Source organism: Pristis pectinata, chromosome 3 (genome assembly GCF_009764475.1).
Source record: "Pristis pectinata isolate sPriPec2 chromosome 3, sPriPec2.1.pri, whole genome shotgun sequence".
NCBI classification, from domain to species: Eukaryota; Metazoa; Chordata; class Chondrichthyes; order Rhinopristiformes; family Pristidae; genus Pristis; species Pristis pectinata.
This window is the reverse complement of record NC_067407.1, coordinates 14,251,239-14,278,251: the sequence shown is the minus strand read 5'-3', so window position 1 is coordinate 14,278,251 and position 27,013 is coordinate 14,251,239. Positions and strand designations below refer to the sequence as shown.

The 27,013-nt window shown below is 43.8% G+C and overlaps 1 protein-coding gene across 2 annotated transcripts in view; it reads right to left on the bottom strand.

Annotated features, from left to right (window-relative positions):
• Positions 1-2,450: 2,450 nt before the first annotated feature.
• ephx4 (epoxide hydrolase 4) overlaps positions 2,451-27,013 on the bottom strand; it is a 47,697-nt gene continuing 23,134 nt past the window's right edge. The window contains exons 5-8 of one of the 2 annotated variants that reach the window (XM_052012871.1): positions 18,179-18,282; positions 15,498-15,646; positions 6,590-6,829; positions 2,451-5,765 (exon numbers count right to left, since the gene is read on the bottom strand). In XM_052012871.1, coding sequence (XP_051868831.1) covers positions 6,607-6,829; positions 15,498-15,646; positions 18,179-18,282 — 476 coding nt within the window. In that variant the 3' untranslated portion in view covers positions 2,451-5,765; positions 6,590-6,606. Of the gene's footprint in view, positions 6,830-15,497; positions 15,647-18,178; positions 18,283-27,013 lie in introns of both variants that reach the window. The other variant, XM_052012870.1, reaches the window with a different exon arrangement.

Here is a 27,013-nt window from a genome sequence, read left to right as displayed (position 1 = left end):
GAGGTTGATAAGTAGATATGGGGGGGTTGAAGTGAGAGTAGTGCCAGAAGCTGCGAGGTGATGGGTGGCTCCAGGTGAGTGGTGGGGGGGAGGTTGATAAGCAGATATGGGGGGGGGGGTTGAAGTGAGAGTAGTGCCAGAAGCTGGGAGGTGATGGGTGGCTCCAGGTGAGTGGTGGGGGGGAGGTTGATAAGTAGATATGGGGGGGTTGAAGTGAGAGTAGCGCCAGAAGCTGCGAGGTGATGGGTGGCTCCAGGTGAGTGGTGGGGGGGAGGTTGATAAGTAGATATGGGGGGGGTGATGGTGGCTCCAGGTGAGTGGTGGGGGGGAGGTTGATAAGTAGATATGGGGGGGGTTGAAGTGAGAGTAGCGCCAGAAGCTGCGAGGTGATGGGTGGAAGTGACAAAGGGCTGAAGGAGATGGAATCTGATAGGAGAGGAAGGTGGAATAAAGGGAGGGAGATGGGGTGGGCCACTGGGAGTAATGGGGGAGGGGAACCAGTGGGAGGAGTGTGTGGGCCATGGGCAGCTGGAGCGGGTGGAGGAGGGAAAGCGACAGGGTGATGGGGGCTGGGTAGTCAGGAGGAGAGAGAGAAACACCAGCATGGTTTCATGTTGGTGTTAGAGCACCTATCAGCCTCCTTTACCTACCCCTTTACCTATTTCTTTCTCCCTCGTGTATTTATTGAACGTATCCATTATATTTTCCTCAACTGCTCTTTCTCAAATTCAGTGTCATATTCTTATTAATCTTCTATTCAATTAATGAAAAGAAATGTTCTCACTCTTCCTCACCTCTGTAACCACCTCCTGATATGAAAGAGAAGCATTATAAATGTGTTTTTTAATTTAAGCAGGCTATAACATAGAACACTACAGCACAGTACAGGCCCTTCGGCCCACAATATTGTGCCGACATTTTATCCTGCTCTAAGATCTATCTAATTCTTTCCTCCCACATAGTCCCCCCCCCCCATTTCTCCATCATTCATGTGTCTATCTAAGAGTCTCTTAAATGTCCCTAACGTATCTGCCCCCACAACCTCTGCCGGCAGTGCGTTCCACGCACCCACCACTCTCTGTGTAAAAAAACTTACCCCTGACATCGCCCTTATACCTTCCTCCAATCCCCTTAAAATTATGTTCCCTCGTGTTAGCCATTGTCGCCCTGGGAAAAAATCTCTGACTGTCCACTCGATCCACTCAAACAATGCAAGATCATTGAAACTGTAGTATATTGTTATTGAGATATCAATGTTTGTGTTTTATATAATTGGTAGACCAGACTGGGAATAAATCTCAGTAGCTGTAGCAACAACAGGATGAAATTGTGGTGTGCAATACCAGGGTGGGCACATTGGCGCAGTTTGTAGACCTGCTGCCTCACGGCTCCAGTGACCAGCCAGTCCAATCCTGATCTCCAGTGCTCTCCGTGTGGACTTCGCATATTCTCTCTGTGACTGTGTGTGTTTCCTCCCACTTTTCAAGGGTTGGTAGGTTAATTGGCCACTGGATCTTGCCTCTGGTGTGTACATGACTGGTAGAACCTGAGGGAAGTTGATGGGAATATGGGAAGAATAAAATGGGATTAGTGCAGGGTTAATGCAACTGGGTGCTTTATGGTCAGGGCCTGTTTTCATGCTGTTTGACTCTATGACATATTAACACATTGCATTGCCAACCATCTTAACCAAGGGAATTCAACTATGAAACATTAACACCATTTTTGAAATAGCAAAGGAAGTTCATACAAATGCCTTCACTGTTAATACTGTACAGTAATTCCGCCCATATCTATCGTCAGAGGGGACAATAGCAGGGTTGAATTTGATTTCATTCCAAAAAAAGAAGAGATTGATAGGGATGTAGATATTTCTGTTTTACTCTTTAAAATAGAGCATATTTTATTCTTTAAACCAGTGGAGGCCATGGAAAACAGATGTGATACAGCAGTGATTAAGAATGGTTGATCTTGTGAAGATCTCTAATAAATTCTGACATAAAATATGAAGAAATAATTTACACCTATTGAATATCAGATATGTGAAAGTGAAAATAGGTAATGAGTAACTTTTTAAAAAAGAGGTTGGTTAATCTCCATTCAAGAGTGCAAATCATTTAAAATCATTTATTACTAAATGTTGGTGGAATTTAAGAATCTACCTTACCATAAATTTGAGATTTCAATATTGGTATCAGAAAGTTCTCAAAAGAATTAAAACAAAGTTGTGAAAAACAGATTACACAATGGAAGCAATGCTTGCTGTATAGTAACAGGAATTGACAGGAAAAGATCATATGGTTTATTTATCAGGACATATGCTGTGAGAAAAGGCCAGCATTGACTATAAGTGCATTGTGTTTCACAACCAAAGCCTCACAAAAAGGAAAGTAATCTAGCAATTGTGTGGCTGTGACAATAAAAGAAATGATAAAAATTATACTCTCAGATTCCATAACATTCATTACTTTATTAAAATGACAATATTTTACATTACAATGAAAATAAATACAAATTACATTGAGTTCACTGTGATAAAATTATACTGCATCAATAAATTGGCTAAATTAATTCACATTTTCTTAGAAGGCTGCATATACAAAATATGAGCCTTATGCGTTTTTGAAGAAGTATAGGAAATGTCACCAAATGTCACCTTCTCATTTCTGTTTGATTTAAATGACCAATAATGGGGAATTATGGCCTTCTTGAAAAATAAATTAGTTTCTTTGGTAATAGTAAGATACTTGTATATATTCCATAAAATATAAGGTAAATTGGAGCTTATTATACATAAAATATGCTCTACATCCAACTAAGGGACTGGGGTAAAACCAGAATAGCAACACAGTGCATTCTAAATGAACACAGCATTGATACAAAAATACATTAGTTCCCATCTATCCTTGTGCCATTAGGCTGAGTGCATTAGGTTCTTTTAGTATTCCTGACTCATTCAAATAAGCCTACCTTCTGCATCATTTAATTTCCTTATGGAAGCAGAAAAACCCAAACACCTTAAAATCTGGGGAGACGGTAACAGCCCAATAATTAGCAAGGAATCAAGCATTGGAATATGTCAATTGTTTTAAACTTACAAATTCTTTATGAATTAGGGTTTTGACAATTTGCTTGACATCAGTGTATGAGATGTCAGGGAAGAGGAACCATCACATATTACACAGAGAGGCTGATCAGAAACGTACACCAGATCAGGCCACTCTCTCGTTAATGAGTCACAGATGTAGTGTGGAAACAGGCTCTTGAATCCCCAAGTCCATGCTGACCATCAATCACCCATTTACGCACAATCGCCTACGTTCATCCCATTTTTAAAATTCTCCCCACGTTCTTGTCAACTCCCCTCAGATTCTACCACTGACCTGCACACTAGGACCAATTAACTGACCAATCCACATGCTCTTGGGAACGTGCCACACAGAGGAAACCCACACAGTCACAGAGAGAACACATAAATTCCACAAAGATGACACCCAAGGTTGGGATTGAACCTGTGCTGTGAGGTAGTGGCTCTACTAGCTGAGCCACTGAAAGAATTGGTAACTTTACCTAGGCAATACCTGAACACTGTCAATTAATAACCAGCCTCACTAATTATTGTTTTTCCCGTTCTAATTTATTCTATTGTTTAATTGGTTAATTCAGCAGCTTTGATTAACTTCACCATTTACTTTTAAGTTGTCTTTTAACTGAAATTAATACCTTTTTATTTCCCCATTTAAATAGATGTAAGCAGCATTATATTGTTGATTGTTCAAAAGCAACACACTGTGGATGGTGGTAAGTTAAAAATAAAAACAGAAAAATCTGGAAATACCTAACAACTCAACAGAAAAGCAGAGCTAACGTTTCGGGTCAATGCCATTTCATTGAAGTTCAAATAAAGTCATCCCAAACCCACAGAAGTCATCACATGATCTATCCTGATATTTCTTGGAGTGGCCTGGAGATGGGCCAGAGGCATACTTTAAGGACGACCAGAAATTAAGGGGAATGAGATCTGTTGTGATACATCAGGTTAAAAATTAGCATCCCTGTGTATTTTTTTGACTATAAGCAAGGACATATACATTTTGCATGCACATCTGATGTACATTCACAGATATAGGGACATAGAAGAATGTTTTAAATGTTTTTTGGTTAGTTTTTGGGAATGTTATCTTTAGCTCAATGTCAAAATAATTTTCCTAAGAAGTGTTTGAATAGCACAGTGCTTTTTTTGGTTGATCTTCTTCAACGATCAACATAAATTTCCTTAATGTACACTTGTGCTACACTGCTGTCAGATTTAAATAACAGAAATTCAGAGTATCATTGTTCTGTGGTAGTGCACTCAAAGATTTTAATCCCTTAATTGGATGGCTACAGAGTCTCACAACAAGGTGGGAAACATGGACAATTTAGCAGGGAAGGAGGCCATTTGGCCCATTGTGAAACTCCATATACTTTCTCTATCCTCTCATTTTTAAACCATAAAAATAAATGGGTGGAACAAATTGGAGTATAGAAGTTAACTAATCATAGTGTGAGTTCTTTCCCCATATTCATTAACATATTCTTTCTTTAAGTGTGTTTATCTAGTTTCTGCTCTGTTTGGATAACTTTATTTAATTTTATGGATTTAGGATTTACTTGGACCATTTAACATGCTAGTGTTTTGATACTGTGAGCACACTCTCAAAGACCCACTTTAGAACTACAGGAGCATCAGTAAGATGCCTGCTGAGGTGCTATAGTCCAGAATGTCAGCTGACAATTATTCTCTCTCACAATAAAAACACTAAGGGGACCTTAAGCAAATCCATCACCGTAGGTAACTGTCATCAGCACGATTTGCATGAGGTGAACATTGGACTCCAGCTCTACTGGGCTGATACAAGTATGATGCAAATTAGTGCTCTAAGAGTGTCAAGAAAGTATATACTGTGGGATCATCCATGGAAGGTACAGTCAGTTTATATCACAAATAAAACAAACTGTGCAATCACTCTCACCTTTAGAAACAAGAATGCACAAATTGTCAAATTTTCAATGGACCATATTGCCAAAGAATTTGTATCCAAAATGTTAGTACATTCTAAATGCAAAGTAATTACTGGGAAACTTCACTAGTGCTGTGTGTCCAAAAGAGAGCCCGCCACTGAAGGAATAGGTGAAGACTAATCTTGGGCTCGCATTTCCACCACGCATGGCTTGCTGGGATGGTCAGTGAATTTATTCTTACATTTTAATTTCATTTCCTTTTTCTGATCTTTGAACCATCTCAAAAAACCTACAGCGTTTAGAAAAGTTTGCAAAGTACATAACTATTTCATGTATTACCCTTCCCTAATTAGAAGGTGGCGGCGAGCTGCCTTCTTGAACTGACACAGCATACACTGGAGCCCTGGTGCTTCATGAGGTCAGTCCTTTCTCAACGACCAACTAGATAGTTTTGGTGATGGGACTCCGAAAATGCTGTTGAATAGGGGAGTTCCTGGATTTAGACTTAGCAACGATGAAGGAATGGCAACATATTTCCAATTCAGAATTGGTTGTGACTTGAAGGGGAACCTGCAGGTGATGGTGTTACCATGCACGTGCTGTCCTTGTCCTTCTGGGTGCAGAGATCAGGGTTTGGGAGGCGCTGTGGAAGAAGCCTTGGCAAGGTGCTGCTGTGACTCATGTAGATGGGGCACACTGGAGCCCTGGTGCTTCATGAGGTCAGTCCCTTCTCAATGACCAACTAGATAGCTTGCAGAGATCTGCAGAAATTGGTTCCCAATTAGAAAATAATCCATAACTTTTGTACTTAGAATATACCAGCTAGGCAATCTGTTCATAATTTTCTATGGATGAATATATACATTTTATATGGTAACTTGGTTGTGATTACAGCAATATGCTCAGTACATGATCCTTGTCAATAAAAACATCAATCTATACAACTTATAAATATAAAATATAAACATCCCCATTTATTTTTTCAGAAATGGCACTCTTAATTTATTTTCTCAGGAAGAATCTAGTGAAAGGCACCACATAGTAAAGAACATGTTCCTCTCATTTACATGGTGACATCACTGTTTCTTATTTACAAGTTTTAAGGCTGGTGTTTTCACGTGCAAAGATTCAGGAATATGTATGCTAAGATGCTGTCTTAAAAGATGTTGGATCTCTTTCAGTTAAAGCTCTTTCCCTTTATCTCCTGTCTTCCAGCTCTGTCCCGCCTGTCAGCAACGCTTTGAAAACAGTTGAAGGTTCATATGTCTTGACAATGACCCCCTTAGGCAGATAACTTGAACCTGTCTGAACCTCTTGGCCAGTCCAAATACACAGAAATGAGGTCACTAGGAATCTTAATAGTATATAATGTAGAGACATTTTAGGAACACCCCAGCTTTAAATGGTTACTGCTCAGCATTACATGTAAATAGTGCATCAACAAAAGTACAAACCTCACAAGCAGACTTTCATTCAGCACCATAGAGTTTAGACAGCACGTGTAAAGAGAACTGGCTACAGTTAAACGACACAGAAAAACATTTACTTTTGACACTGGAACTGTCGCAAGATCTTCGCGCCTTACTTCAGTGACAGTAAGTTTTACTGGTCGACTTCCTTCAGAAATGCCCAGATCAAATGGTTGACCAGCTGTGGTCGGTCCTGCTGAAGCCAATGACTGGCCTCAGGCACAACGTTCAGTCTGAAACAATTCCTCACGTAGGACTTCGAGAGCTCAGCCATTCTGAATTCCAGAAATTCTTCTTTTTCTCCCCACAACAACAGAGTGGGTGACACCACCTCATTCTGGTTCAAGGGCAGGCTACTGTAAAACAAAGGTCGCATTGTTTGAAAAAAGTTAAATGGACAATACATGGGAATTCGTGCTTCTATTTTTTAACCTATCTAAAAGTAAACAATGGCTTAGGTGCTTTTGTGATCTATTATGTTATCTTCCCAATTCTTTCCCACTGTCTTGTGTAACTTATGCATAATTTACATGTAATTTATGTTGTGTGTGTTGTATGAATCTACGTGCCTGTAATGGTAAATCGGTTTATTATTGTCACATGTACCAAGGTACAGTGAAAAACTTTGTTTTGCATGCCATCCATACAGATCATTTCATTACAACAGTGCATTGGGGTAGTACAAGGGAAAACAATAACAGAACGCAGAATAAAGTGTTATGTTACAGCGAAAGTGCAGGTAGACAATAAGGTGCAAGGCCATAACAAGGTAGATTGTGAGGTCAAGAGTCCGTCTAATCGTACTAGGGGACCATTCAATAGTCTGTTAACAGTGAGATAGAAGCTGTCCTTAAGCCTGGTGGTACATGCTGCTGCAAGCAACTTTTTTCATTGGACCCGTACCTCACCATACTTATTCAGATGACAATAAACTCAACTTGACTTGACTCTTCTGCAAGGGTGCCTTTGGATTCAAATGGCCAGGAAGGGGTGAAGGTGTCATCAGCATCAGGGATCTGGTTTCAGCTATGGACATGCAAGATGTTAGTGTATGGCCACACTCTCAGGAGGCTGTGAATCTACACTTCTGCTATGGCGACTAGAGAACTGGTCTCAGTCATGTAAAAATGGGAGCAAGTGCATGGAAGCTATTCCTCTGAGGTTCAGGTGCACTTGATACAGCAGGTCTTAATATTTTACATGACAAGAGATACCGACAAAAGGCACCTGAGAGATCAGTACATAAAACTGTGCCTATTTTATGTGTCTGAAATGAGTTATAACATTTAAATAAGGAGTTATCTGGTTGTAATATGCCATTGAGAAAGAGAAGCACAACATTTTCCTGATGTAACCGAGGTGACCCCACATATGTTTGGAATTTGAGAACTTTACAACAAATTGACAACATGTTCAAGGGGTGGAGGTAATCTGAGGCATCAGGTCAATAATTATTTTAAAAAAGGTATAATATGAGATTATGGGAATTTCTGCCTGTTTGCCCCACAAAGGACATGTATGCATGCCCCTCCAAAAAACAGTACACTCAAACTCCAGCAGTCAACCTTAAATTGTTTGGGGGCAACAAACAGTCTGCTGGAGGAACTCAGGGGGTCGAGCAGCATCTGTGGGTGAAAGAAATTATAGATGTTTTGGGTCGTCAGGATGATGCAGGGTCCTTATCAGGAACCAGGGACTGATGCAGGGTTTTAACCCTAAGATGTCGACGACTCCTTCTTCCCCACAGGTGCTGCTCAATCTGCTGAGTTCCTCTTGTATCCTGCAGTTTCTTGTGTCTCTTAAATTGTTTGGGATTTGGAACAATTTACAACAACTTAACATTGAAAGGACATTATATTGATTAAAGTGAATTCCATTCCCATCACCAGATATAATGTCAATATAATTTCAATATAATGTCCTGCAAAATATAATGAGGTGAAAATTGTTCCCCTTAATTAAAGAACAGCTGAATAAGACCAACTCTGAATGTTCATTTGTCAGGATCAGGTTTTCAACCACATATCTGTATATACTAAAAACTAGTAAAGAGCCCAGGGGCCAGGTCACCTTCTCAGATTAACCAGACAAAATGCTGCATAACACAGAGAGTGAAAGAATGAAAGAAAGATTTGCATTTATGTAGATCATAAATAAAAAGAAGAACTGCCCTCCCCTGACGTTTCTCCTGCCCTTCCCTGATGTCTCTCCCATTCTCCACCCTCTACTGAAATTTTGGTCCATGTGAAACTGCTAACCTTACCAATTCCAAGTTCTGCTCACCTATTACCCCTTCTGATTTATATCCACAAACCCTCCAATTTAAAATCCTAATAGTTATGTTTAAATAATTTGGTAATGTTGCCTCTTCTAATTTATCCAGCCTTCTCCAGTATCAACTCCATGTCCCCAGTACACCATCACCATGCCTGACTCTCCAACTCCAATCTCTCCAGATGTCAGACCTGTGCCCTGAAATTCCACTGCTTTTCTGCATTCATTCCCCCACTTAAGACCAATCTTCAAAAAAAATGCTCGAAATGTTCATTTATATAACTCGTTCAACATTGTAAAATCAACCCAAGGAGTTTACAGAAGTGTTATTCTACAAAAAAATGGCCAAGGTACATCAGGCTATTTGACCTAAAGCTGGTTCAGAAATGTGGGGCAAGGAGGATTCTAACCAAGGAAAGAATGGTAGATCGGCAGGGTTATCTAAGGAGGCAATTTCAGATCATGGGATCTTGGCAGCTGAGCATCAGTGATAGACTGATTAAACTCAGGAATGATCAAGGGTTAGGTATTCCAGAAGGTTATACGCCTGGGAGATATTTCAGAGATGGGAAGCAGCAAGGCAACAGAAGAATTTACAAACAACAATGTCACTTTTTAAGTCAAGTTGGAAAGGATAGCAATGGGAATTGATTCATAGAGTGCATTCAGCATAGCTTCCTAGAGCAATACATTATGGACCATCTTGAAACTGGCAATGAGTAATGAGGCAGGTTTAATAAATGACCTCTGAGTAGGAAGCAGTGTACTTGGTTTGAAAGAGAGAAACTTGTGTCAGAAGCAACTATGTTTACCTTAAATAGAGGCAATTAGAATGGAATGAGGGCAGAGTTGGCTCAAGTGAACCTGGCCCAAAGATTATCAGGAAAGACAGGCATGCAGTGGCAGATATTTAAGGAGGTAATTCATGATACTCAACAAAAAATGTATCCCAGTAAGGAGGAAAGGACCTAAGGGAGGGCTGAACCAACTATCACCAACCAAAGAAATTAAAGAAGGTATTAAGTTGGAAGAGAAAACATAAGGCGGCAGAAAAATGATGGTAAGACCCAAACACTGGGATGGATTCAAAATCCAGCAAAGGAAGATGAAAAAGATATTAGAGAGAAAATTAGTCATGAGGGTAAACGAGTGAGGAATATAAAAGCATACAGTAAGTTTCCTTAAGTATATTTAAAGGAAAGAGAAGTGAACATTGGTCCCCTAGAGAATGAGGTTGGGGAAGTAGTTGGGGATGAGGTTGGGGAAGTAGTTGGGGATGAGGTTGGGGAAGTAGTTGGGGATGAGGTTGGGGAAGTAGTTAGGGAAACAAGAAAATGGCAGAGGAGTTAAACAGATATTTTGCATCATTTTTAATGGTGGAAGATACTACAGGGGTGGATTTAGTACTGAACAATGGTAGGGAGGAATTAAATACCATCACCATCACCAGCAAAATAGTACTAGGCAAACTAATGGGCTATAATCCCTTGGCCTGGATGGCTTGCATCCCAGCATCCTAAAAGGAGCGGCTACCAAGGTAGCGGATCCATTAGTTATAATCTTCCAAAAATCCTTAGGTCCTAGAGAAGTGCCAGAGGATTGGAAAAGAGTCAGTGTGACAGCCCTGTTCAAAGAAAGGAGGGAAGCAAAAAGTGGGTAACTATAGACTGACTAGCCTAACATCTGGTGTTGGAAAAATGTTGGGACCAATTACTAAAGAAGTAATAGCAGCGCATTATGAAAATCATAATCTAGTCACGCAGAGTCAGTATGGCTACATGAAGGGGAAATTGTGTCTGACAAATTTATTCATGTTTTTTGAAGAAGTCTTCACCAGAGTGAATGGGGAGAGGGGGAGAACTAGTAGCTGTACTTGTATGTGCAGAAGGTATTCCACAAGATGCCTCATAAGAGATTAAATTATAAGATGAGCACCCATGGTGCTGCTGGTAAAATCTTGGAATGGATAGAGGACTGGTCAACCCATTTATCTTAAACAGTGTAATGGCTGCATTCGAATAGGAATTTCTACAGTGTTCGTTTGCAGTACAACCTGTGTGATTTCACAGTGAGTCTAAATATTTCCTGAGCTCCAACTGATCACAATGCTTCCTAGGTAACTTTGGGTGCCTCATAATTTTTTCACATGACATATGCTGCTCCTGTAAAGCAGTTTCTGGCATGTTGCTGTACTGAACTTCATTTACAATCATCAGAAATAATATTTTCTTACCCTTGAAATGGAAGAGAATTGAAACTCACAAATTTCATAGGCAAATAGAACATAGAACACTACAGCACAGTACAGGCCCTTCGGCCCACAATGTTGTGCTGACATTTTATCCTGCTCTAAGATCTATCTAACCCTTCCCTCCCACATAGCCCTCCATTTCTCTATCATTCATGTGTCTGTCTAAGAGTCTCTTAAATGTCCCTAATGTATCTGCCCCCACAACCTCTGCAGGCAGTGCGTTCCACGCACCCACCACTCTCTGTGTAAAAAAAACTTACCCCTGACATCCCTCTTATACCTTCCTCCAATCACCTTAAAATTATGTCCCCTTGTGTTAGCCATTGTCACACTGGGTAAAAATCTCTGACTGTCCACTCGATCTATGCCTATGCCTAATAGGCTATGTCAAATTAGATTTATATAGCACTGTCAATGCAGTGAAGCATCAAAGGATTTTTACTGGAGTGTTATAAGATAAGGTTTCACACTAAGCTGCATAGGGAGATATCAGGGCATGTGACTACATTTGGTCAATGTGGGATGTTTCAATGATTGAAGAGAGTGAAGAGGTAGAGAGGTTCAGGGAGGCAGCTAGGGGCACAGCAGGCAGTGGTGGAAAGGTTACACTTGGGAATGCTCAAGAGGTCAGATTTAGGGAGACAAAGGTATCTAAAGGGGTTGTAGGATTAGAGGAGAAAGGGAGGGGTCCAGACCATAGAGGGCTTTGAAATCAAGGATGAGAACTTCAAAGTCAAAGCCTTGTTAAATTGGGAGTCAATGTAGGTGAACCAGTAAGGGAGTGCTGGGTGAATGATGTGATATAGGAAACAGGCAACAGAGTGCAGAAGAGGTTCACCAGGGCGTTGACTGGTTTGGAGGACTTTGGTTATGGGGAGAGATTGGACAGGTTAGGCTTGTTTTCCCTGGAGTGAAGGAGGCTGAGCAGTGACAAATAGAAGTATGTAAGATTATGAGAGGCATAGACAGGGTAATCAGTCAAGGTCTTTGTCCTATGGTAGTGATATCAAAACAGGCATAGTTTTAAGGTGAAAGCTGGGAGTTTTAAAGAAGATCTGAGGAGGACATTTTTTTATGCAGAGAATGGTTGATATCTGTAATGTGCTGCCAGAGGCGGTGGTGAAATCAGATACAGTAACTACATCTAAGAGACAAAGACTTAAATAATCAAGGCATAGAAGAATATAGACCTAACGTGCGCAAATGGGATTAGTATAGATGGGCAAAAAGGTTGGTGTGGGAGTGGTGGACCGAAGAGCCCATTTCTCTGCTGTTCAACTCTATGACTCAATCGTTCATGGTGACCTTGTTTACAGAGGGTAGAATGAGGGTGGGGACGCAGATGTGTGTTGAAGTACTCAGCTCTAGAGGGATCAAAAGGGGCCCAAGGGTTTCAGCAGCAGAGATGACAAAAAGGCATTATCAGGGAGTGTAACAGAGGTGGGAATGGTTGGTCTTCTCAATGGCACAAACACGTGATCCAAAATCTTGGGTCAAATATAACAGCATGAAACTTGTGAATAGTCTAGTTCAGTATCATCAGAGAGATGGAAAGAGCCGGCGGCATGAAACGGTGTTTGTGGAACACAGACTGATGATTTACAGATAATGCAGGATCAAGGAGCTGGAGTGAGGTGTTGCCTTGTGTTGTCAGCTAAACTGCAGCTTTAGAAGAGGAATAGGAGGGTGATAAGAATAGATTTTGGGGATCATCAGAAATAAGGGTGTGGGGGCAGACAGCATGGATATTGCATGGTATGTTCTACTCAGGTCTGGAGGGATAGGAATAAAAGCAGATGAATGTATTCCTACTGGGCAGACAGGTGTTGGGGGAGGAGAGTATAGTGAACACTATCAAAAACCTTCAAACAGTAATTTTTTTTCATTTTCCTTTCTTATTTTGTTCCTCCCTCTCTCTTAATCTAATCTTTAAAACCTTCCCTTTTACCCCTCTTTGAGTTTCTGTATTAGATTTGATTACGTACATCCCCATTAATGCAACCTCTTTCTTCATCCCTCTGATGTTTGTTTCTCAATCCATTAATCTCTTGGTTAAGGAGGGCTGCCTTGCTGATTGCTTTGGCTGAGAGGCAGAGGGATCTGTGTGTTCTATTGCAATACGAGCAAATGACCAGTGTGCAGGCACAGTAAATAATTGGGAAAGTTAACAGGATGTTATTATTTACTGCCAGGTGAATTGAGTACAAAAGCAGGGAGGTTAATGCTTCATTATAGAGGATGCTGGTGAGACTACATATGGAGTACTACATATAATATTGATCTCCTTATTTAAGTAAGGATATTAATGCATTGGGAGCAGTTCAGAGAAGGTTTAGCAGAGTAATTCCTGGAATGGACATGTTGTTTTGTGACAAAAAAGTCTTGTACACATGTAACTTTAGAAGATTGAAAGGGGATTCAACTGAAACATATAGGACCTTGAGAGATCTTGACAAGATTGATGTGGAGAGGCTGTTCCTCTTGTGAGAGAATCTAGAACTAGGGATCCCTGTTTGAAAATAAGGATCATCCACTTAAGACAGAGATGAGGTGAAATTTTCTTCTCTCAGAGGGTGCTGAGTCTTTGGAACTCTCTTCCTCAAAGAGCAGGAGAGAGAGTCATTGAATATTTTTGATGCAAAGGTAGATAAATTCTTGATGGGCATGAGGTTACCATGTGTAGACAAGAATGAAAAATTGGGGCTTCAGTCAAATGAGCCATAATGTTCTGAGGGGACAGAGCAGGTGCGGGAGGCCAAGTGCTCCTAATTCATATGTTTGTGTGTATGTAGGTCAGGTGAGGTAAGGAGAACAGATCTCCTCTGAAGTACATTAGTCAACCAGATGAATTTTTATAACAGTCCACTAATTTCACAACAGCTTTTACTCTAGGTTTACTTAATTGTTAGAAATTAAATTTCCCAGCTACTTCAGATGAACTCACATCTCTGGTGCAGTGATCCAGGTTTCTCAATTACTCATCCAGTAACCATGCTTCCATGCAGACTATAGGTAACAACAAGTCATCCTAATATGAGTGATGTTTTGGAGTATGAGCCAGCATACAGTATTTTCATGTGGCTTCAATGCCCATTTACAGAGCAGCAGCATCGACATATCCCTGCTTTTTCCACGGTGGAAGTATGTAGAGGCTTCTGTGAACATTCTCAAAGAGCAACAGAACCATGAGCCAAGCTCAGAACTGCAGTGACCCAGACTTAGAGTTCTGTCTACAGAGAGAAAGGCCACTGAAGGGGCTGGCAGATCTATGCTAAGGGAGGTGGCAGAGGCTTCCATGTATTTGAATTGAAAATATCCCTCGTCTTAAATGGGTGACTCCTATTCTGGATTCTCCCACAACAGGAAACATTCTCTCCATATCCACCTCAAGACCCTTCAAGATCCTATATATTTCAATCAAATCCCCTTTCAAATTCCAAAGACTCATGATGGCAGGAATGGGTGCTGTCCCAAAGTCTCATAAAGGTAACTCTGAGATCTGCACCTTCATCGTGCCCTGACTCTATCAAAAAGAGGCACAGTAGTGTAGTGGTTAGTGTAACGCTATCTTAGCGCCAGCGACCTGGGTTCAATTCCGGCCATGTCTGTAAGGAGTTTGTACGTTCTCCCTGTGTCTGCGTGGGTTTCCTCCGGGTGCTCTGGTTTCCTCCCACATTCTAAAGACGTACGGGTTAGGAAGTTGTGGGCACGCTATGTTGGCTCCGGAAGCGTGGCGACACTTGTGGGCTGCCCCCAGAACACACTATGGATTTCAGTGAGTGTTCCGATGTACATGTGACTAATAAAGATATCTTATCTTATCTAATTTTTTTGTACATCTTTTCATCCTTTGGGAAAAGTTTTATAAAGTACTGTTAAAGTAGCAAAATCTCCCAAAGTGTTACATGATAATAATCATCAGACAAAAGTTTGACGCAATTCAAAGTTCTGATACAGACAATTTTGTCCCAAAGATGAGAAACTATAACCTGTTAGTACTAAAAAATGATCAATGTAAAAGAGACCAAAATAGGTCAGACTCCCTAGTGTTGCTCTGAAGCAGACAAACCTTGCAAATTGCAAATTGCAAATTGTGCCAAGCTGGGACCACACTTATAACTTTGTTGCTGCATTTCAATTTGTCCACCAGAACCCAAGAAAGTTGAGGAGCTGGTCTCTCAACCCTTCCCGTCTGCCCCGCCCTTTAATATGATCATTTTAATATGATCATTTGCCCCAGGCCTCATCTCTTCTGTACCAGTTCTCCACAGCCCTCAATTCCTCAATCATTCAAAAATTTATCTACTTCCTCTTTAAATACCCCCAATGAACCGGTCCTTATCACCCTCTGGGGTAGAGAATTGAAGAAGAACATGAACAGGTACATGAAGCCAAACATGGATGACACAAATCATTCAAGGACTCTTTGAGCCATGACCTGTCTGCACTTAATTTCTGCACAGGTTCTGCTTTTTCTAATCCTGTTTACCACACTGTACCTGAATATATTCCTGAAGTGGCTGAGTGGTCCAGAGAAGGCTCCAGGCTGGGAAAAGATGTACAAATAGGCTTCGATCTCATCCGCAGTCATCCTGCACTCTTTTGTCCTAATGCCAGTGCTCTGACTTGTGAATAAGTACTTCAATACCTATAACATAAAATAGAGTTAAACTTATTGTTATATTTGTGTCCATTAAGTATGCTGAAAGTACTGTCTACTCCCTAGTGTGAGATTCAGATTTCAGATTAGTTTATTGTCATGTACACAAGGATGCAATAAAATACCTAGCCCACATGAAGCTCACAAAGTAAACAGTAGACATGGTGATAATAAATACAATAATAAATGCAACCACAGGTGCAAAACAGCTGAATGGTGCAAAGATTGTAGTGCAAACTTAACTAGTGCAAAAAGAAATGCTAAAATGACAATAATGGAATAACCAAGAGAGGTAGAATTAAGAGTGTGGGAACATGAGAACATGCAATGCCTAACAGTGGCGCAATGGCACAGCTAGTACAGCTGCTACCTCACAGTGCCAGAGACCCGGGTCCAGTCCTGACCTCCAGTACTGTCCGTGTGGAGTTTGCATGTTCTCCCTGTGATGGTGTGCATTTCCTCCCACATGTCAAAGCCATCTGGCGGGGGTGCTGGGAGCCAGTGGGGCATTTAGTTGATGGGAATGTGGGAAGAATAAAAAAATGTGAGGTTAACGTAGATGGATGTTTGATGGTCAGCATGGACACGGCTGGGCTGTTTCTGTTCTGCATCTCTCTATGGCTCTATAATCTCAATCTGTAGTAGGATTATGGTTTTTGTCTAACATAATAAATTGAGCATTTCTGTCAAAAAAGTATCAGCCTGAAATGTTGACTCTGTTTCTTTCCCCCAGTTGCCTCCAGGTCTGCTAACTTGCTGGTTTAATTTCAGATAAGATAAGATATCTTTATTAGTCACATGTACATCGAAACACACAGTGAAATGCATCTTTTACGTAGAGTGTTCTGGGGGCAGCCCGCAAGTGTCGCCACGCTTCCGGCACCAACAAGGCATGCCCACAACTTCCTAACCCGTACGTCTTTGGAATGTGGGAGGAAACTGTAGCACCTGGAGGAAACCCACGCAGTCATGGGGAGAAGGTACAAACTCCTTACATACAGTGGCCAGAATTGAACGCGGGTCGCTGGTGCTGTACTAGCGTTACGCTAACCACTACACTACTGTGCCTGCCCGACAGTGCTTTACTTTCATCTTTCCAGTTCCTACACATTTCTGTTACTTATCCTCCCAGTCTCTACGACAGTGATGCCCAAAACTTTGGGCTTGAAGGGCCACAACTGGGTGAGAGCAGAAGACCATGAACCAAGGTTGTTGCTGGTCCTTCCTGTGTTTGACATATTAACACCGGGGGGGGGGGGGGGGCTGTCAACAACGCACAGTGATGCCAAATGGTGTGTGGCACTAGTTTGTCATCACTTGCTTAAAATTAAACTGCACACATGAGGCCTATGTACAGGGTTTAAACACTAGTAGCTGGTTTTAACCAGGGGGCTGAGTCCTGCCTCAGAGTTGGTTAAAACTCTCCACTCTATCCGGGCCACTGCCAGGAAGTCTAGGAGCCCAGCCTTGTCCAGGCATCTGCCCTCTCTAACGCACTTCCCTACCCACCTCCCTTTCATTGCCAATGACTTCAACCACCCACCATACCACATTACCTGTCCCATGCCCCACATCCTCTACAAGACATTCTCAATCCACCCAGACCCTCCCATCTTCTGCTCGTCCATGATTCCAGTATCTGCCCTGGGCTCCCCATCAAATGCCTGAACCCTGAGCCTCGCTCCATTCCCCCACCCCCACCCCCACCCCCAGTCATTCAGTCCATCTCCTGCCCTTCACCTGTGCAATTCCTCTCTTCAGTTGCTTCCTTGTGCTTGCCACCATGGTGGGAGAGAACAGGGGAACACACACAATGCAGCATGCAGGTCGCAGTTTGAATGTCCCAGTTCTAAGGGATGGACTGGCATCTCACCATGACCCAGTTATAGTAGGCACAAAAGCAAGGTCAAACTCATGCCCTGTAAATGTGCGTGCCTGTGTGTGTGTGTGTGTGTGTGTGTGTGTGTGTGTGTGTGTGTGTGTGTGTGTGTGTGTGTATTTGTACATGTGTGTGTGTTTGTGCATACTTGTGTGAAGACACAGATCAGCACTTGAGGATACCGAATGTCAAAGTGCTCTACTGCCTTGTGTGGCAATAGTTCAATGAAGTACATGTAATATGTTCACAAACCATTATCCAACAGACTCAAAATAATGGTAAATGAGTGTTCCACTGTCAGTTCTCATGGTTGTATTGCAAATACAAGCAGGTAAGTAATTTACTCAATGAGTTCAAGAGCAAATCTAGATTAGCTAGGAGTGACTGAATCCCAAGTTTAAATGTGAGAGACAAACTCACTAGTATAATCTATTAGCAGCAAAAAAAATGTTATAATTGCCCAAATAAAGCCTTTTCTATGCCATCATCCAGAGTATAAAACTCAATACCATTTTCTGTTGGCCTCTGTGATCTCTTGGTCTTAGAAATTAAAATTTATGAAATAATAATTTTTTTTTACACATGTTATAAATCTTAATGACCCTTCCAACAAATTCTCCTGTGTCTGAATCACTGCTCACCTTGAAATCACTTATTGTAAGAGCAAATTCAGGAAGCCATGGCACTTGGCAAAAGAAAAAGTAACTTGATTTCATCAGCTGGGAGGGATGTCGCACCAGGTAATCTGAAAAAAAATATCAATAGTATGCATTCAACTTTAGGGAGCTTCTTTAGAACGTTTTAACAATTGATATTTTAAGGCAACATATAGCGACAGTGGATATTGAAACAGATGAACCGCAGGCAGTGGTTGAGAATATCTCTCTAGAGCACTGTTTATGCTGCTTTTTCTTTGATTCTATTAATACAACATCTACCAAGAAAGAAAGTGTTGGTAATTTCAATACAAGCCTGGACTTTGCTTTGTGGTAATGCAATGACTCTTGCTGCTGACCTCAAAGAAAATTGCCCCCAAGGTTCCAGCAATCTCTGGCATCTTATCTGTCAGGTATTTAGTGAAATGTATGACAGCAGGTTCAGAATTTTCACATTAAACTGAGCCAGTGCAGAAATCCAAAAGTTGCTGTCAATTTCCTGCTGTAATTACAGTGAACAATAACAGCTTCACCATTATAAGGGCATGATCCAACCAATAATTCAGTTATTATCTTTATTTTTATAAAAATCATACAAGTTTTTTTAATTTTTAAAAAAAATTATAAAAGGTATAACTTTGAAGGCTTCTGATTTACATATTCTGGCTTTTATTTCTCTTATAGCCAGGAGAGCTGTGTTACTTAAATGGAAGTAAGTTACTCCGCCTACTCATGCTCAATGGTTACAGGATGTTATGTCATACTTGAATCTAGAGAAGATTCGCTGTTCAGTTTCTGAATCTAACTTAGACTTTCAAACCCTGTGGGGACCTTTTTTGAATTATTTTCAAAATCTCTGATTTGGGGACTAAAACGCAGATATTGGCTGACACGGTTACGTTTTTAAATGTTTTTCCTTGTTTTTTTTTCCATCTAACAGCTTTGGGTTTTGGTAGTGGGAGTAGATTTTTTTTATAATAAAATATTTCAATTTTTTTCCTTTATTAACTAACTTCTATATATGATTATTAATTTAGAGTATTGTAATCTAAGTATGATTTAATACAACGTATTCAGTAGTATTTTTATTCTCTTTCTTGATGCATGTACTCTATTTTCTTTTCATGGATTCAATAAAAATATTGTAAAAGAAGAAAGAAAAATCCAGTGTTTAATCATGCATTGTGTGCTCATTTGTGTGAGAAAGCTTCAATAAAAGCAAATTACTGACCATTTTTGAAAGCTTCTGAATATCATATGACCTACTGCAGAGGGAGTTTGTAAATATTCTTAACTCTTACCATAGAATCCCACTGGTATATTGCACAGAATATGTGAGATTGGAACCACATTTAAGCCAGACTAGATATGGGTCCTAACAATCTTTCTCAACAAACATCATGCATCAATTTGACCTCACACAGCTTGTCACGATGAGATTTGAAATCAAACAGCAACTCCCATTTAATGGCACCTTTAATGTACAAAATCCTACCAAGATGTTTTGCAAGAGCACCTTCAGACAATTGTGGTCTAACCAGAGTTTTGTAATGATGCAGCTCTACAAAACTCTGGTTAGACAACACTTAGAGTACTGTGTCCAGTTCTGGTTGCCTCATTATAGGAAGGATGTGGAAGCACTGGAAAGGGTGCAGAGGAGATTTACCGGGATGCTGCCTGGTTTAGAGAGTATGCATTATGAGGAGAGACTAAGGAAGCTAGGGCTTTACTCTTTGGAGAGAAGGAGGATGAGAGGACACATGATAGAGGTGTACAAAATATTAAGAGGAATAGATAGAGTGGACAGCCAGCACCTCTTTCCCAGGGCACCGATGCTCAATACAAGAGGGCATGGCTTTAAAGTAATGGGTGGGAAGTTCAAGGGAGATGTCATAGGGAGGTTTTTCACCCAGAGAGTGGTTGGACTATGGAATGCACTGCCTGGGGTGATGGTGGAGGCAGGTACATTGGACAAATTCAAGAGATTACTAGATAAGCATATGGAGGAATTTAAAATAGAGGGATATGTGGGAGGAAGGGGTCAGATAGTCTTAGGTGAGGTTTAAAGGTCGGCACAACATTGTGGGCCGAAGAGCCTGTATTGCGCTGTACTGTTCTATGGTTCTATGATTTCTATGACAAAAACTGACACCAAGTCACAGCGGATGTCAGGTAAATGGGTATGCCAATAATTGAATTTGAAAATGGGACTAGCTTAGATGGGCATCTTGGTCAGCATGGACCAGCTGGGCCTAAGGGCCTGTTTCAACGTCGCATGACTGTATGACTGTATGATAGACACATGATGGGGTAAGGGTGGGGTTGAGGGACTGCCTGGATTTCTCTACCAGAAGCCAATAGAGATTTAATGATCTGAATGATCTCCTTCTTCCCCCTTACTGTTCCCTGACTCTGATTCTATGATGAAAAGCTTGGTCAAAGAGGAGGACTTCCATACATCTCACACTGCTTGCCTAGTATAAATACAATTCAGCGACGACTTCAATAAATTACCAAGAATTCAGAGCGTGATTGCTTTCAAAGAATGAACAAAAGAAAATTAGGCAATGCAGAAAAGATGTGTTGAAAGTTATACTGGCCCCAGATATTTTCAGGACATAGCATCTCGCAGACTGTCCTGAGAACTAATTTTTTTTTAAACCTCACCCTTAAAATATTTTGCACTACCCATTGGTTCAAGTATGAATTGATAAAGATATAGCTAAGGTCACAAATGTTTGATAACTCTCTATCTCTCCTCTTATATAGTCCCTTTGGGTTGAGAATGACTTGCTTCCTCTCCTGTTCTATATGTTCTGAGGTGACTGAAGAGTCCAATACATTATTATGTGGGGCATTCTGCATTATGTGGGGCAGATGGTGCTTGATGGGGCAAGTAGGTGGGTTGCTTGCAATATTGTTCGCTTCTTCTGCTGTTTGTGGATGGCCTCCACATGATCCAGTCATAAAGAATCAAGGTGCTCACAGTCTTCTCCTCCATTTTGAGCAGTTGTGGGCCAAGAATTCAGTGGGGATGTTCTAATATTGGAGGAGGTTTTCAGAACATCCTTCAAGCATTTTCTGTGCCCCCCCGGAAACTTCTTGGCTGTAATGGAGCTCTGGGCATTTTGAGAATCTGATGAAAGGCATGTGTGGCGACTTACCGTTTAGTCGGGCGAACCGGCTCAGCAGTCGGGTCGCACGGCATCGGAGCAACGAGGCCCAAGATGGCAGCGGGCCTCGTCTTTCCCGAGCGACGGGGAGAACCCGCGCGCGGGGAAGTCTTGATGACGTAGTACTTACGTCATTGCCGGTTGCTTTGGGCGGGAACAGTCTCCCTTAAAGGGCTCGCGCAAGGCGGGAAAATAAACCACTTCTGTTCGACAATCCTCCGACTAGCGTCTTGTTTTATTTCGTGGTAGCAACCGCTACATTGGTGACCCCGACGGTCCAAACGGATTTTGGACCCGCGCAATGGCCGACAGCACAGCAGCCAATGCAGTGGCCCTCAAGCTGCCCACCTTTTGGTCACTTCGGCCCAGCGTCTGGTTTGACCAGGCCGAAGCACAATTCCACCTTCAGCAGATCACCTCTGACTCCACGAAGTACTACCATGTGGTTAGCTCTCTGGACCAAGAGACAGCTGCCCAGGTTGGAGACTTCATCCAGTCGTCTCTGGAGGAAGATAAGTACCCGGCTTTCAAAGACCTTTTGATTTGGACCTTCGGCCTCTCCCGTCGTGAGTGCGCTGCCCGCCTGCTTCATCTGGACGGCCTGGGGGACAGATCCCCATCCGCCCTAATGAATGAGATGCTGGCATTGGCCGAGGGACACAAGCCATGCCTGATGTTTGAACAGGCCTTCCTCGAACAGCTCCCCGATGACATCCACCTGTTGTTAGCTGACGCCGACTTCAGCAACCCCCGTGAGGTGGCTGCCTGGGCAGATGTCCTGTGGAGGGCCAAGCGCGAGAGCGGCTCGTCCGTCAGTCAAATCACCAGGCCGCGAGCCCAACGCCCGCCTCGCCCGGCCCCAGCAACCGAGCAACCACACCCCAGGAACGCAGACGACACCCACGGGTGACCAGCTGTGCTTCTACCATCAGAGGTGGGGTTCGGAGGCCCGTCGATGCCGCCCACCCTGCAAGTTTCAGGGAAACGCCAGGGCCAGCTGCCGCTGATGGCTACGGCGGCTGGCCGCTGACAGAGCCTCCTATTCGTTCAGGACAAGAAATCTGGACGGCGTTTCCTCGTTGATACTGGAGCGGAGGTCAGTATTTTGCCCCCGACCGGCCGCGACACTTGTAACAGGCCACCCGGTCCTCTACTCAATGCCGCCAACGATACAACGATACGGTCTTTCGGCACCCGTACACTTCAATTACAATTTGGCGGCAGCCGTTTTACCTGGACCTTTACCCTTGCCACAGTCGCCCGACCACTCCTAGGAGCCGATTTCCTTCGGGCCCACAACCTGTTAGTCGACCTGCGAGGGAAGCGGTTAGTCCACTCTAGCACCTTCCAGACCTATCCCCGGGAGAAATCAGCACACCAGCCCCGCGCCTGGACTCCATTTCCCTTCCTGGCGACGATTTCGCCAAGCTCCTAGCCGAATTCCCATCAATTTTGGCACCTTCGTTTAAGAATTCTAGGCCCAAACACGGGGTACGACACCACATCATTACTACAGGGCCACCCCTTCATGCCCGAGCACGTCGATTACCTCCAGACAAGCTCCGCCTGGCAAAGGAAGAGTTCCGTCACATGGAGGAGCTGGGGATTGTTCGCAGGTCAGACAGCCCCTGGGCCTCCCCCCTGCACATGGTCCCCAAAGCCACCGGAGGGTGGAGGCCCTGCGGTGACTACCGCAGGCTGAATGACGCTACCACCCCGGACCGCTATCCCATCCCTCACATCCAGGACTTCGCAGCGAACTTACACGGGGCCTGCATCTTTTCCAAAGTGGACCTCGTTCGGGGATACCACCAAATCCCGGTCCATCCGGATGACGTCCCCAAGACTGCGATTATCATCCCATTCGGCCTGTTCGAATTCCTTCGGATGCCGTTTGGCCTTAAGAACACCGCGCAGACCTTCCAGTGGTTGATAGACGCGGTAGGCCGAGACCTGGACTTCGTGTTCATTTACTTAGACGACATACTGATCGCCAGCCGTAACCGCCAGGAACACCTTTCCCACCTCCGCCAGCTGTATTCCCGCCTCCGCGATTTCGGCCTCACGATCAACCCGTCCAAGTGCCAATTCGGACTTGACTCTATCGATTTCCTCGGCCACAAAATCACCAGCGACGGGGCAACACCCCTACCCGCCAAGGTGGACGCTATCCGCCATTTTGCCCGCCCCGACACAGTCAAAGGCCTACAGGAATTCCTTGGGATGGTCAACTTTTACCATCAGTTCATCCCTGCAGCAGCCCGTATCATGCGCCCTCTGTTCTCGCTGCTGGCTGGTAAGGGCAAGGACATCACCTGGACTGACGAGGCTGCGGCTGCTTTCGTTAAGGCCAAAGACGCCCTGGCAGACGCCACGATGCTTGTACACCCTAGGACTGACGTCCCGACTGCCCTCACAGTGGACGCGTCCAACACCGCGGTGGGTGGGGTACTGGAACAGCTACCCGAAGGCCGCTGGCAACCCTTGGCATTTTTCAGCAAGCACCTTAGACCGCCCGAACTGAAGTACAGCGCTTTTGATCAGGAACTTCTAGCACTGTATCTGGCGGTCCAGCATTTCCGATACTTTCTAGAAGGCAGGCCTTTCACCGCTTTCACCGATCATAAGCCTCTGTCCTTTGCCTTCTCCAAAGTCTCCGATCCCTGGTCAGCTCGTCAGCAGAGACATTTATCCTACATTTCCGAATTCACAACTGACATCCAACATGTCTCTGGAAAGGATAATGTCGTTGCTGATGCACTTTCCAGACCAACCATCCACAACCTATCCTTGGGTGTCGACTACACGGCCCTGGCTGACGCACAGCAAGCCGATGACGAACTGCCCAGCTACAGAACCGCAGTCTCGGGTCTGCAGCTCCGAGATTTCTTGGTTGGTCCAGGTCAGCGGACCCTACTTTGCGACGTTGCGACTGGTCAGCCCCGCCCTATAGTCCCTGCAGCCTGGCGGAGACGCGTTTTTGACTCGGTACATGGGTTGGCGCACCCATCCATCAGATCTACTGTCCGACTGGTCGCCAGCAAGTTTGTCTGGCATGGCCTGCGCAAACAGGTCAGTGAGTGGGCCAGGACTTGTCCACACTGCCAGACGTCAAAAATCCAGCGACACACCAAGGTCCCACCACAGCAGTTCGAGCCCACCCATAGGAGGTTCGACCACATACACGTCGACCTCGTGGGCCCTCTGCCGGTTTCAAGAGGAGCCCGGTACCTCCTTACCATCGTGGACCGGTTCACAAGGTGGCCTGAGGCAACCCCCCTGACTGACATCACAACTGATTCCTGCGCCCGGGCGCTGCTCACAACTTGGGTCTCACGTTTTGGCGTTCCGGCCCACATCACTTCAGACAGAGGCACCCAATTCACTTCCAGTCTCTGGGCTGCATTAGCGAACCTGCTAGGGACACAGCTGCACACCACCACGGCCTACCATCCTCAATCAAACGGGTTGGTGGAACGTTTTCACCGCCATCTGAAATCAGCCTTGATGGCCCGCCTGAAGGGTCCTAACTGGGTTGACGAGCTGCCTTGGGTCCTGCTCGGCATACGCACTGCCCCCAAAGAAGACCTCCGCACTTCGTCAGCTGAGCTTGTGTACGGGGTGCCCCTAGTTGTCCCCGGGGATTTCATACCTGCCCTTCGGGACCAAGGGGAACAACCCCCAGCAGTCCTACAAAGACTGCGCGAGAAGCTTGGCAACTTGGCCCCAATTCCCACCTCATGGCATGGTCAAGCCCCATCCTGCCAGCCCAAGGAACTACGGGACTGTAAGTTTGTTTTCGTTCGCAGGGGCACACCTCGGGCGCCATTGCAACGACCATATGAGGGACCGTTCCAAGTCATGCGGAATAATGGATCCATCTTTATTTTGGACATTGGAGGCAGGGAACAGGTTTTCACGGCGGACCGCCTCAAACCGGCCCATTTGGATCTGCAACAACCTGTCGAGGTTGGAACGCCGCGACGCAGAGGCCGGCCCCCTAAGCGGCAGCTGGCACAGCCCACGGACCTTGGGGACTGTCTCGCCGGTTCTGGGGGGGGGTTGTGTGGCGACTCACCGTCTAGTCGGGCGAACCGGCTCGGCAGTCGGGTCGCGCGGCGTCGGAGCGACGAGGCCCAAGATGGCGGCGGGCCTCGTCTTTCCCAAGCAACGGGGAGAACCCGCGCGCGGGAAAGTCTTGATGACGTAGGACTTACGTCACTGCCGGTTGCTTTGGGCGGGAACAGTCTCCCTTAAAGGACCCGCGCAAAGCGGGAAAATAAACCACTTCTGTTTGACAATCCTCCGACTAGCGGCTTGTTTTATTTCGCAGTAGCAACCGCTACACATGCCTACAATGTGGCCCATCCTCCGGAGATGATCGAACGTGATTAGAACCTGCATGCTGGGACATTGACCTGGGAGAGGATGCCAACATTGGTTCACCTGTGCGCCAATGGATTTGGAAGATGTTTGGGAGACCACGTTGGTAGTATTTCATCAATCTTTTCAGGTACCATATTGTTGAAACATACAGGGGCCCATGGTTTACCACTACTCAGTAGATCATAAGTTGCCTCTGAATTTGAAGTCAAGTTGAGGGAAAGTTGTTGCAAGGAACCTCCCCAGCTATCACCATCCAGTGGCTGGGAGCTTCTCCCAGAGTTCCAAAGCAGTGTCCATCCATCAAGAAGTCCAATAGATGACATCTTCACCATGTGACAAATCCAAGCAAAAGGTACAGAGCAGCAGCAGCCACTGAACATCAACTGTATCAAACTCACAACAGCCAACTCCATGAACTAAGGAAATTTTGGAGAATCCCTTTCAAATTTGGCCATCATCAGAAATTTGTTACCATTTGACATCTGCTAACCTGATCTTAACTGACAGGTCTACCAAACATTTGCAAGGCTGTGTCACTACAGTAAACTTCTGCCCAATCTTCCTCACTACAATACTGTACCTCGCCATCAATAAGCCTCTGGCTGAAGGGGAGCTAAAGTACACTGATGCCTTATTGTATGACAGGACCAAAGGTTTATCTCGATGACAAATTAAATTAAGTATAAGGAATGAAAGAAAAAATAAAGAAAGTGAAAAAAGAGAGGATGAACAGTGAGTGGGAAAAAGAGACAAGAAGGAAAAAAAGAAAAAAGAGCAATTTAAAATGCAATAAACCTCTGGAAGTAATTTACTATGTAAATGCACAAGTGGATCTTCACACTTTCAATCATTCCCTTTCTAGGCTTCAAAGATCAAAAGGATTATGGTCATAGAGTCACAAGCTCAGAAACTGGCCCTGTGTCCTGCCAACCACCAAGCGCCCAGTTACACTAATCCCATTTTATTCCCATCTGTTTTCTGTTCCAGATTTCAGCATCTGCAGTCTCTTTTGTCTTTTAAATGATAGTTTTAATTGATGAAGCCTTGTAACTCCAAATATAATCAACAATACCTTCTTTTCTGCCTCAGTGTAAATATTTTTCACTTTTTCCCCATGTGGGTGACACGTAAGCAACAGACTTCTATGGTATGGCTAGTTGCTGCCCCAGCCTAAGCAAGTTTTTAGTGTTTAGTTGGTGCCATAATGCACCAAGAAGGAGTCTGTGAGCTTTTTCTTGCACTGATCGTATGCTTTTTATTG